Source organism: Oncorhynchus kisutch, linkage group LG13 (assembly GCF_002021735.2).
Source record: "Oncorhynchus kisutch isolate 150728-3 linkage group LG13, Okis_V2, whole genome shotgun sequence".
NCBI lineage: Eukaryota > Metazoa > Chordata > Actinopteri > Salmoniformes > Salmonidae > Oncorhynchus > Oncorhynchus kisutch.
Genome location: NC_034186.2, coordinates 14,376,729 through 14,389,671, shown reverse-complemented (window position 1 = coordinate 14,389,671; position 12,943 = coordinate 14,376,729). Strand labels below are relative to the sequence as shown.

At 44.5% G+C, this 12,943-nt stretch overlaps 1 protein-coding gene and 1 non-coding gene across 5 annotated transcripts in view; one reads left to right on the top strand and one right to left on the bottom strand.

Annotated features, from left to right (window-relative positions):
* The window catches only part of LOC109902845 (putative tyrosine-protein phosphatase auxilin), a 66,715-nt gene that overhangs the window by 43,046 nt on the left and 10,726 nt on the right, over positions 1-12,943 (bottom strand). For 2 of the 4 annotated variants that reach the window (XM_031785640.1, XM_031785641.1), the window contains exon 3: positions 2,125-2,275. In XM_031785640.1, coding sequence (XP_031641500.1) covers positions 2,125-2,275 — 151 coding nt within the window. The remainder of the gene's footprint in view (positions 1-2,124; positions 2,276-12,943) is intronic. The other 2 variants (XM_031785642.1, XM_031785643.1) reach the window with 1 other exon arrangement.
* On the top strand, positions 1,514-1,568 carry LOC116353191 (U7 small nuclear RNA). The gene has a single exon (XR_004202559.1). It is a non-coding gene; the product is annotated as a U7 small nuclear RNA (small nuclear RNA).

Below are 12,943 nucleotides of genomic sequence, written 5' to 3'. Positions count from 1 at the left end.
ATTACTGATTGAGTTCGAATAACAGACTGGAAGCTTCAAAAGGAGGGTGGTGCTTGCAATTATTGTTCTTCCTCTGTCAACCATGGTTTCCTGCAAGGAAACATGTGCCGTGATCATTGCTTTGTACAAAAAGGGCTTCACAGGCAAGGATATTGCTGCCAGAAAGATTGCAACTAAATCAACCATTTATCGGATCATCAAGAACTTCAAGGAGAGCGGTTCAATTGTTGCGAAGAAGGCTTCAGGGCACCCAAGAAAGTCCAGCAAGCGCCAGGACTGTCTCATAAAGTTGATTCAGCTGCGGGATCGGGGCACCACCCGTACAGAGCTTGCTCAGGAATGGCAGCAGGCAGGTGTGAAGGTGTCAAGAAGGGCAGCAAAGAAGCCACTTCTCTCCAGGAAAAATATCAGGGACAGACTGATATTCTGCAAAAGGTACAGGGATTGGACTGCTGAGGACTGGGGTAAAGTCATTTTCTCTGATGAATCCCTTTTCCGATGTTTGGGGCATCCGGAAAAAAGCTTGTCCGGAGAAGACAAGGTGAGCGCTGCCATCAGTCCTGTGTCATGCCACCAGTAAATTATCCTGAGACCATTCATGTGAGGGGTTGCTTCTCAGCCAAGGGAGTGGACTCACTCACAATTTTGTCTAAGAACACCATGAATAAAGAATGGTACCAACACATCCTCCGAGAACAACTTCTCCCAACCATCCAGGAACAGTTTGGTGACGAATAATTCCTTTTCCAGCATGATGGAGCACCTTGCCATAAGGCAAAAGTGATAACTAAGTGGCTTGGGGAACAAAACATCGATATTTTGGGTCCATGGCCAGGAAACACCCCAGACCTTAATCCCATTGGGAACTTGTGGTCAATCCTCAAGAGGTGGGTGGACAAACAGAAACCCACAAATTCTGACAAACTCCAAGCATTGATAATGCAAGAATGGGCTGCCATCAGTCAGGATGTGGCCCAGAAGTTAATTGACATCATGCCAGGGCGGATTGCAGAGGTCTTGAAAAAGAAGGGTCAACACTGCAAATATTGACTCTTTGCATCAACTTCATGTAATTGTCAATAAAAGCCTTTTGACACTTATGAAATGCTTGTAATTATACTTCAGTATTCCATAGTAACATCTGACAAAAATATCTAAAGACACTGAAGCAGCAAACTTTGGAAATGAATATTTGTGTCATTCTCAAAACTTTTGGCCACGACTGTAGTACTTAGTATTTAATTTTGTAGTATTCTGAAGAATAGTATAGTTAATACTTCATCATTCTCTACAAAAAAATCTGTAGTAAATACTACATAAATATCTACAAAAACACAACAACAAAAATAACTATACTACAGTATTTAAATTTGCCCTTTTCCCTCCCCCATTTCCCAATGAGAAACCTACATGCCAAGTATAGGCCATTATTGTGTTCCCTATGGTTATAGAAAAAGAGCAGAAGCTATGAACTCTCCGTTCAGAACCCAGTCCTACCTACCTACAGGTTATGGAAAATTTGCTCTTTTAGTATTTCTCCAGTAGGCTTCCTGAAGAAGAAAGCCTCCACTTCAAGTGTGAAACATAATAAAACAAAAAGACTTTAGTAAATACCACAGTCATGTCCACAAAAACATGACATTAAATAATACAGTCATGTCCACAAAAACACTAGAATAGCAATGATCCAAGGTTTACTACAGTAAATACTAGTCATGTCCACAAAAACACTACATTAAATACTACCGTCTGCAAAAACACTATATTCATTACTATAGTATATACTACTCTTTTTTTTATACTACATTATTTATATTATAGTATAAACGGACATACACCTAAGTCAGGTCTCCCTTGTAAAGGAGGTCTTCAGTCAGCAAAAACACTACAGTGGATACTATAGTATTCCTACCATAGTATACATTATAGTATTTTTTCATATGGGGAGATTAGCTATAACAGAGCTATTGGCAGGGGCAGGGGCATGTCAATTTACCCCAGCCAAGGAGCTCCAATGTGGGGCACAGTCACAGCATATTCCCTTTGCCAGAGTCAGGGGATAGGTAGTGTTCTGGGGTCAGGAAAGGTACGGGTAAGGGGATGGGGGTGGTTGTTGGGACTTACGTGGCCACCTGGTGCATGACTTTGGTGGAGGTGTCCTTTAGAGTGTCCTTCAGGTTATCCTTGAAGTTGCTGAAGAATTTGCCGGCTCCGCCCTTCACCATGTCCAGCAGGCCTCCGCCATAGTTTGCGTCCATATCTGGAGATGGAGGACCTTAAAATTAAGAATGAAAGGAGAAACACACAGAAACACACTGAGAATGTAGACAGAGACAGACAGAGACAGACAGACGGAAAGGAGAAGATGGAGACAGACATGTAGAGACACACTATTTGCAGTACAGCACAGACAAACAAATATAACAACATGGGCACAGAGACAACATACAACATATACAGTAACAAGCACGCTACCTGGACTGATAAACTGTTAAAGTTAGAGAGCGAGAGAGAGAGTGAGAGAGCTGCAGTCAACTGTGGTACTGTGCTACTTCAAGAGAAAGCGCTCATCTTGGACCTCAGCCAAGTCCTATATCTGACTCAGCAACCTGGTCTAAGCACACTCCTCCCTTCCCCATCCCATCCATCTGTACAAAGCACATGGCACCGAGCTCCCACAGCCGCTACCACCACCACCACAACTATTACCACCACCACCACTACTATCACTACCACTACCACCACCACTACTATCACTACCACCACCACTACTACTATCACTACCACCACCACCACTACTATCACTACCACCACTACTACTATCACTACCACCACTACTACTATCACTACCACCACTACTATCACTACCACCACTACTACCACCACCACCACTACTACTATCACTACCACCACCACTACTACTATCACTACCACCACCACTACTACTATCACTACCACCACCACTACCACCACCACTACTACTACTATCACTACCACCACCACTACTACTACTATCACTACCACCACTACTACTACTATCACTACCACCACCACTACTACTATCACTACCACCACTACTACTACTATCACTACCACCACCACTACTATCACTACCACCACTACTACCACCACCACTACTACTATCACTACCACCACTACTACCACCACCACTACTACTATCACTACCACCACCACCACTACTACTATCACTACCACCACCACTACTACTATCACTACCACCACCACAACTACTATCACTACCACCACCACTACTATCACCACTACTACTATCACTACCACCACCACTACTACTATCACTACCACCACCACAACTACTATCACTACCACCACCACAACTGCTATCACTACCACCACTACCACTACTACTATCACTACCACCAGCACTACTACTATCACTACCACCAACACTACTACTATCACTACCACCACCACCACTACTACTATCACTACCACCACCACTATCACTACCACCACTACTACTATCACTACCACTACTACCACTACTACCACCACCACTACTACTATCACTACCACCACTACCGCCACCACTACTACTATCACTATTACCACCACTACTACTATCACTACCACCACCACTACTACTATCACTACCACCACCACTACTACTATCACTACCACCACTACCACCACCACTACTACTATCACTACCACCACCACTACTACTATCACTACCACCACCACTACTACTATTACTACTACCACCACTACTACTATCACTACCACCACTACGAATACTACCACCACCACTACTACTTTCACTACCACCACCACCACTACTATCACTACCACCACTACTACCACTACCAATACTACCACCACCACTACTACTTTCACTACCACCACCACTACTACTATCACTACCACCACTACTACTATCACTACCACCACCACTACTACTATCACTACCACCACTACCACTACTATCACTACCACCACTACTACCACTACTACTATCACTATTACCACCACTACTACTATCACTACCACCACCACTACTACTATCACTACCACCACCACTACTACTATCACTACCACCACTACCACCACCACTACTATCACTACCACCACCACTACTACTATCACTACCACCACCACTACTACTATTACTACCACCACCACCACCACTACTACTATCACTACCACCACCACTACCACCACCACTACTACTACTATCACTAGCACCACCACTACTACTACTATCACTACCACCACTACTACTACTATCACTACCACCACCACTACTACTATCACTACCACCACTACTACTACTATCACTACCACCACCACTACTATCACTACCACCACTACTACCACCACCACTACTACTATCACTACCACCACTACTACCACCACCACTACTACTATCACTACCACCACCACCACTACTACTATCACTACCACCACCACTACTACTATCACTACCACCACCACAACTACTATCACTACCACCACCACAACTACTATCACTACCACCACTACTACTATCACTACCACTACTACCACCACCACTACTACTATCACTACCACCACCACTACTACTATCACTATTACTACTACTATCACTACCACCACCACTACTACTATCACTACCACCACCACTACTACTATCACTACCACCACTACCACCACCACTACTATCACTACCACCACCACTACTACTATCACTACCACCACCACTACTACTATTACTACCACCACCACTACTACTATCACTACCACCACTACGAATACTACCACCACCACTACTACTTTCACTACCACCACCACCACTACTATCACTACCACCACTACTACCACTACCAATACTACCACCACCACTACTACTTTCACTACCACCACCACTACTACTATCACTACCACCACTACTACTATCACTACCACCACCACTACTACTATCACTACCACCACTACCACTACTATCACTACCACCACCACTACTATCACTAACACCACTACTACCACCACTACTATCACTACCACCACCACTACTATCACTACCACCACCACTACTACTATCACTACCACCACCACTACTACTATCACTACCACCACTACCACTACCATTATCACTACTTGCCAGCTCAGCCCTGCACTATGTCCAGCAGCAGAACTCCTCCATTGTTGGCGTACATATCTGGAGATGGAGGACATGGTCAGGTCTCCTTTATAAAAAGAGGTCTCCTGATCTCGCTTGGATTTCCTTGACAAATAAAGGTTATTAAATAAAAATAAAAACTACCACCATCACTACTACCACTAATACAAACCTCAGAGCATCAACACACACAGTGTTCCTCTATAGAAGGTCTTGGACAGTAGTTATTAAGTGCTGTAGCTCTATGGTCTTTACAGAGCAATATAAATCTAAGAGCTTATCGATCAAGCAAAGGAGAGCTTCAAGTGGGTGATTAAGCCTGAGCAGGGGCTCCATTCTGGCATCTAGGAGGCACCTGCGTGTGCACTGACTGCATTCCTTTGACTTGATTGCAACACATTTAATGGAGTCTCAGATCCATCATGATTGTAAAAGGGACATTTTGTGGGAATTCCTACTGAAATGGAGGGCTGTCTTTATGTCCTGATAAAAGTGTGTGTGTGTGGGGATAGTTGGGTTGGGAAAACAGCTTTACCATACCACATAAAGGCATCCACGCACGCAGACACACACAGTTAGAGTGAGAGTGAAAGCCAGCAAGCCTCTTTTCGAGACACAGGCACTTGAGACTGTCGACGGGATTCATTCAGCAATCTCATTGGGAAACGCCACTGCTAAATGAGAGAGATTGCTAACCTTCTCCTACCCACTGATGATGCAGAAATATGTCTCTCCCTCTTCTCCTTCACTCTAAATTCAGACTGCCAACACTCCTAAGAGGTCTGGTATCTGACAGGCATAATAATTTCCAATTCCACCTGAATATGCTTGTGTTTAAAGCCAAGTTGAGTAAATGCAGCATTCTATATCCTAAATGAAGGGCATGATCAAGTTCTAATTCCTAATTCTAAGGGTGTAATAGAATTCTAATTCTTAGTTCTAAGGGTGTAATAGAATTCTAATTCTTAGTTCTAACGGTGTGTTCTAGTACTAGTTAAGCAAGACGTGTGTCCGCGACATGGCTGGTTTTCCCTTTGTAATCCGTTATTGTCTCTAGACCCTGTCACATAGAGCTGAAGTCGGAAGTTTACATACACCTTAGCCAAATGTATTTAAACTCAGATTTTCACAATTCCTGACATTTAATCCTATTAAATTCCCTGTCTTAGGTCAGTTAGGATCACCAATTATTTTAAGAATGTGAACTGTCAGAATAATAGTAGAGAGAATGATTTATTTCAGCTTTTATTTCTTTCATCACAATCCCAGAGGGTCAGAAGTTTACATACACTCAATTAGTATTTGGTAACATTGCCTTTAAATTGTTTGACTTGGGTCAAACATTTTGGGTAGCCTTCCACAAGCTTCCCACAATAAGTTTGGCCCATTCCTCCTGACAGAGCTGGTGTAACTGAGTCAGGTTTGTAGGCTTCCTTGCTCGCACACGCTTTTTCAGTTCTGCCCATAAATTTGGTATAGGATTGAGGTCAGGGCTTTGTGATGGCCTCTCCAATACCTTTACTTCGTTGTCCTTAAGCAATTTTGCCACAACTTTGGAATTATACTTGGGGTCATTGTCCATTTGGAAGACCCATTTGCAACCCCGCTTTAACTTCCTGACTGATGTCTTGTGATGTTGCTTCAATATATCCACATAATTTTACTTTCTCATGATGTCATCTATTTTGTGAAGTGCACCAGTCCCTCCTGCAGCAAAGCCCTCCCACAACATGATGCTGCCACCCCCGTGCTTCACGGTTGGGATGGTGTTCTTTGGCTTGCAAGATGGTCATTATGGCCAAACAGTTATTTTTTTGTTTCATCAGACCAGAGGACATTTCTCCAAAAAGTACAATCGTTGTCCCCATGTGCAGTTGCAAACTGCGGTTTTGGAGCAGTGGATTCTTCCTTGCTTGGCCTTTCAGGTTATGTCGATTATAGGACTTATTTTACTATGGATATAGATACTTTTGTACCTGTTTCCTCCAGCATCTTCACAAGGTCCTTTGCTGTTGTTCTGGGATTGATTTGCGCATTTCGCACCAAAGTACGTTAATCTCTAGGAGACAGAACGCGTCTCCTTCCTGAGCGGTATGACGTCTGCGTGTTTATACTTGCATACTATTGTTTGTACAGATGAACGTGGTACCTTCAGGCATTTGGAAATTGCTCCCAAGGATGAACCAGACTTGTGGAGATCTACAATTTTTTGGGCCGATTTTCTTTTGATTTTTCCATGATGCCAAGCAAAGAGGCACTGAGTTTGAAGGTAGGCCTTGAAATACATCCACAAGTGCACCTCGAATTGACTCAAATTATGTCAATTAGCCTATCAGAAGCTTCTAAAGCCAGGACATCATTTTCTGGATTTTTCCAAGATGTTTAAAGGCACAGTCAACTTAGTGTATGTAAACTTCTGACCCACTAGAATTGTGATACAGTGAATTCTAAGTGAAATAATCATTCGGTAAACAATTGTTGGGAAAATTATTTGTGTCATGCACAAAGTAGATGTCCTAACTGACTTGCCAAAACTATAGTTTGTTAACAAGAAATTTGTGGAGTGGTTGAAAAACGAGTTTTAATGGCTCCAACCTAAGTGTATGTAATCTTCCAACCTCAACTGTACGTCTATTTATGGTTTCTGGTTTGCGTAGGTTTTAACAGTCACAGTGCGAACAACATCCGCTATACACTTCCTGATGAACTCAGTCACCGTGTCCGTGTATATGTCAATGTTATTCTCAGAGGCTACCCGGAACATATCTCAGTCCGCGTGAATAAAACAATCTTGAAGCATGGATTCCATTTCATCCGACCAGAATAGACCTGAGCATGGTTACTTCCTGTTTGAGTTTCTGCCTTTAGGAAGGGAGGAGCAAAATGGATTCGTGATCTGATTTTCCCCAACTACAATAAATGCGGCCTCAGGATCTGTGGTTTCCAGTTTGCATAAAGTCCAGTGTCGTTCCTTGAGGGCAGTTGTTGTATCGGATTGAGGGGGAATATACACGGCTGCGACTATTACCAAAGATAATTATCTTGGGAGATAACATGTTTGGCATTTTATTGTAAGGTATTCTAGCTTGGGTGAACAAAAAGACTTGAGTTTCTGTATGTTATCACAATCACACCATGAGTAGTTCATCATGAAAGATACACCACCGTCTTTCTTCTTCCCGGAGAGTTCTTTACTCCTGTCTACGCAATGTACTGAGAACCCAGCTGGCTGTATAGACAGAGACAGTATATCCCGAGAGAGCCATGATTTGGTGAAACAGAGTATGTTACAGTCCCTGATGTATCTCTGGAAGGAGTTCCTCTGCCTGAGCTCGTCTATTTTATTGTCCAGAGACAGAACATTAGCAAGTAATATCCTCGGAAGCGGTGGATGGTGTGCACGTTTCCTGAGTCAGACTAGAAGTGCATTCCGAATACCTCTTCTCCGCCGGCAGCATCTTGGAGCAGCCTCTGGGATAAGTTTAGTTGCCCTCGGGGTACGATCAAAGGATCCAATTCGGGAAAGTCGTATTCCTGGTCATAATGCTGGTGAGTTACCGCCTCTCTGATATCCAAGATTTATTTCCGTCTGTATGTAATTACACAAAAAACATTGTGGGCTAATAATGTAAGATATAACACACCAAAAAACTAAATACTGCAAAGTTGCTTAGGAGCTAGAAGAGCTTTCATGTCTGTCGGCACCATCTTACATTGAGCAGGTAGCATTCTCCTGTTATCCACCAAACCCAGATTAGTCGGTCGGACTGCGAGATGGTGAAGCGTGAGTCATCACTCCAGAGAATGCGTTTCCACTGCTCCAGAGTCCAATGGCGGCAAGCCATTACACCACTCCAGCCGATGCTTGGCATTGCGCATGGTGATCTTAGGCTTGTGTGCGGCAGCTCGGCCATGGAAACCCATTTCATTAAGCTCCCGACGAAGCTGACGTTGCTTCCATAGGCAGTTTGGAACTCGGTAGTGAGTATTGCAACCGAGGACAGACGATTTTCACACACTACATGTTTCAGCACTCGGCGGTCCCATTCTGTGAGCATGTTTGGCCTATTACTTCGCCAGACAATTCTGTGCTTTCACATTTGCAGCAACAGTTTGGGGAAGGTCCTTTCCTGTTTCAGCATGACAATGCCCCCGTGCACAAAGCGAAGCCCACACAAAAATGGTTTGTCAAGGCCAGTGTGGAAGAACTTGACTGGCCAGCACAGAGCTCTGACCTCAACCCCATCTAACACCTTTTGGATGAATTGCAACACCGACTGCGAGCCAGGTCTAATCGCCCAACATCAGTGCCCGATCTCACTAATGCTTTTGTGGCTGAATGGAAGCAAGTACCCGCAGCAATGTTCCAACATCTAGTGGAAAGCCTTCCTAGAAGAGTGGGGGCTATTATAGCAGCAAAGGGGGGACCAACTCCATATTAATGCCCGACTTTGGAATGATGTGTTTGACAAGCTGGTGTCCACATACTCCATTTTCAACTGTTCTGCCTGCGGCTATGGAATCCTGACCTGTTTCCAGGACATGCTACCTGTCCCAGACCTCCTGTTTTCAACTCTCTAGAGACAGCAGGAGCGGTAGAGATACTCTTAATGATCGGCTATGAAAAGCCAACTGACATTTACTCCTTGGCCATGTTCTGTTATAATCTCCACCCGGCACAGCCAGAAGAGGACTGGCCACCCCACATAGCCTGGTTCCTCTCTAGGTTTCTTCCTAGGTTTTGGCCTTTCAAGGGAGTTTTTCCTAGCCACCGTGCTTTTACACCTGCATTGCTTGCTGTTTGGGGTTTTAGGCTGGGTTTCTGTACAGCACTTTGAGATATCAGCTGATGTAAGAAGGGCAATATAAATACATTTGATTTGATTTTGGTAATGTAGTGTAATTATAAAATGAGTGAAATACTTTTCCTTTGAATTTTTTTTATTAAATATGTTAAAAGCAGCTTTTCTGTGTTGGAATGGTGTGGGCATACCCCAACAACAGAATGGTGTGGGCATACCCCAACAACAGAATGGTGTGGGCATACCCCAACAACAGAATGGTGTGGGCATACCCCAGCAACAGAATGGTGTGGGCATACCCCAACAACAGAATGGTGTGGGCATACCCCAACAACAGAATGGTGTGGGCATACCCCAACAACAGAATGGTGTGGGCATACCCCAACAACAGAATGGTGTGGGCATACCCCAACAACAGAATGGTGTGGGCATACCCCAACAACAGAATGGTGTGGGCATACCCCAACAACAGAATGGTGTGGGCATACCCCAACAACAGAATGGTGTGGGCATACCCCAACAACAGAATGGTGTGGGCATACCCCAACAACAGAATGGTGTGGGCATACCCCAACAACAGAATGGTGTGGGCATACCCCAACAACAGAATGGTGTGGGCATACCCCAACAACAGAATGGTGTGGGCATACCCCAACAACAGAATGGTGTGGGCATACCCCAACAACAGAATGGTGTGGGTGTATTCTGGTCATTAAAAATATCCATGCGAGTAGACTGCTGATTGGCCAGCTCAGGCAATGAGGCAGGATATATGCAAGAAATAGAAAACATTTTTGAAACAGTCTATTTGAGACACAAGTTTGTAGGTTTTTTTAAATTGTTTTTTCTCCAACTTATGCGCTGGCCACAAATACGAGTCAAGAACATTATTTGGGTATGAGTTAACAGAATATGTTTTCAATGGACAGTTGCTTTAAGACTCATTGTACTTCTTGGACATTACTTAGCATCTTCCTTCAGACTATTTAACCAGTCAGCTTGTCCCTCTTTTAGTGCTAGAGGAACACTTCAAAGCCTCCTCCACAGCCATCCCTTAGAGTTGGTTACTGCTCTCTGAACCCCGACCAAAACGCCCCCCTCTCACTCTCCTCCTGTTCATCCTTCCATCCTCCCTGCTCCAGTCAGGCACCTTTGATGTGAGAGAAAGGCCCAGTCAGAGAGCCGCTGGCCCAGAAAGAGACTTGGCCCCGGTCAGAGAGATCAATACAGACACAGTCTCAATGTGCCTCTCTCTCTCCTTCAACAGTCCCAACCTTCATCCTTTATACCTTCTATCCGGTGCAGGGTGAATGAGAGAGAGAGAGAGAGAGAGAGACAGACAGACAGACAGACAGACAGACAGACAGACAGACAGACAGACAGACAGACAGACAGACAGACAGACAGACAGACAGACAGACAGACAGACAGACAGACAGACAGACAGACAGACAGACAGACAGACAGACAGACAGACAGACAGACAGACAGACAGACAGACAGACAGACAGACAGACAGACAGACAGACAGACAGACAGACAGACAGACAGACAGACAGACAGACAGACAGACAGACAGACAGACAGACAGACAGACAGACAGACAGACAGACAGACAGACAGACAGACAGACAGACAGACAGACAGACAGACAGACAGACAGACAGACAGACAGACAGACAGACAGACAGACAGACAGACAGACAGACAGACAGACAGACAGACAGACAGACAGACAGACAGACAGACAGACAGACAGACAGACAGACAGACAGACAGACAGACAGACAGACAGACAGACAGACAGACAGACAGACAGACAGACAGACAGACAGACAGACAGACAGACAGACAGACAGACAGACAGACAGACAGACAGACAGACAGACAGACAGACAGACAGACAGACAGACAGACAGACAGACAGACAGACAGACAGACAGACAGACAGACAGACAGACAGACAGACAGACAGACAGACAGACAGACAGACAGACAGACAGACAGACAGACAGACAGACAGACAGACAGACAGACAGACAGACAGACAGACAGACAGACAGACAGACAGACAGACAGACAGACAGACAGACAGACAGACAGACAGACAGACAGACAGACAGACAGACAGACAGACAGACAGACAGACAGACAGACAGACAGACAGACAGACAGACAGACAGACAGACAGACAGACAGACAGACAGACAGACAGACAGACAGACAGACAGACAGACAGACAGACAGACAGACAGACAGACAGACAGACAGACAGACAGACAGACAGACAGACAGACAGACAGACAGACAGACAGACAGACAGACAGACAGACAGACAGACAGACAGACAGACAGACAGACAGACAGACAGACAGACAGACAGACAGACAGACAGACAGACAGACAGACAGACAGACAGACAGACAGACAGACAGACAGACAGACAGACAGACAGACAGACAGACAGACAGACAGACAGACAGACAGACAGACAGACAGACAGACAGACAGACAGACAGACAGACAGACAGACAGACCTGTGTACTGCAGTAGTGACATATGGGTCTCTATTGTGGGTCAAACAGGAACAGGAATTCTCCCAACAAACAGGCTCTAAGCTCTTCATTATAGATGCTGCTGATAAGACAAGAGTCTATGATTAATCTGTCTGGAAGGGACAGGCAGCTTGGCATCACTACTGACTATGTGGGAGATACACACCCACCAAACATGATTGATATAGCAGCAGATATGCACAATACAAAAACTATATTTTGCAATTTGTTTCATTAGTCCATTGTTGTCAGTAATCAAGTTTCCAAGATATGTAACTTTCAAAATACAGAAATCATCCCTGTATGATGCACAATTTTCCTTAAACTTAAATATTTACAGAGGACTGAAGTGACATCATCCAGCCATCTATTATTCACTTAATGTCAATAAAACAGCTCTAATGTAAGAGCGCTGCCCTGGAGTTGGGGAGATGGGAAGTTTGCATTTC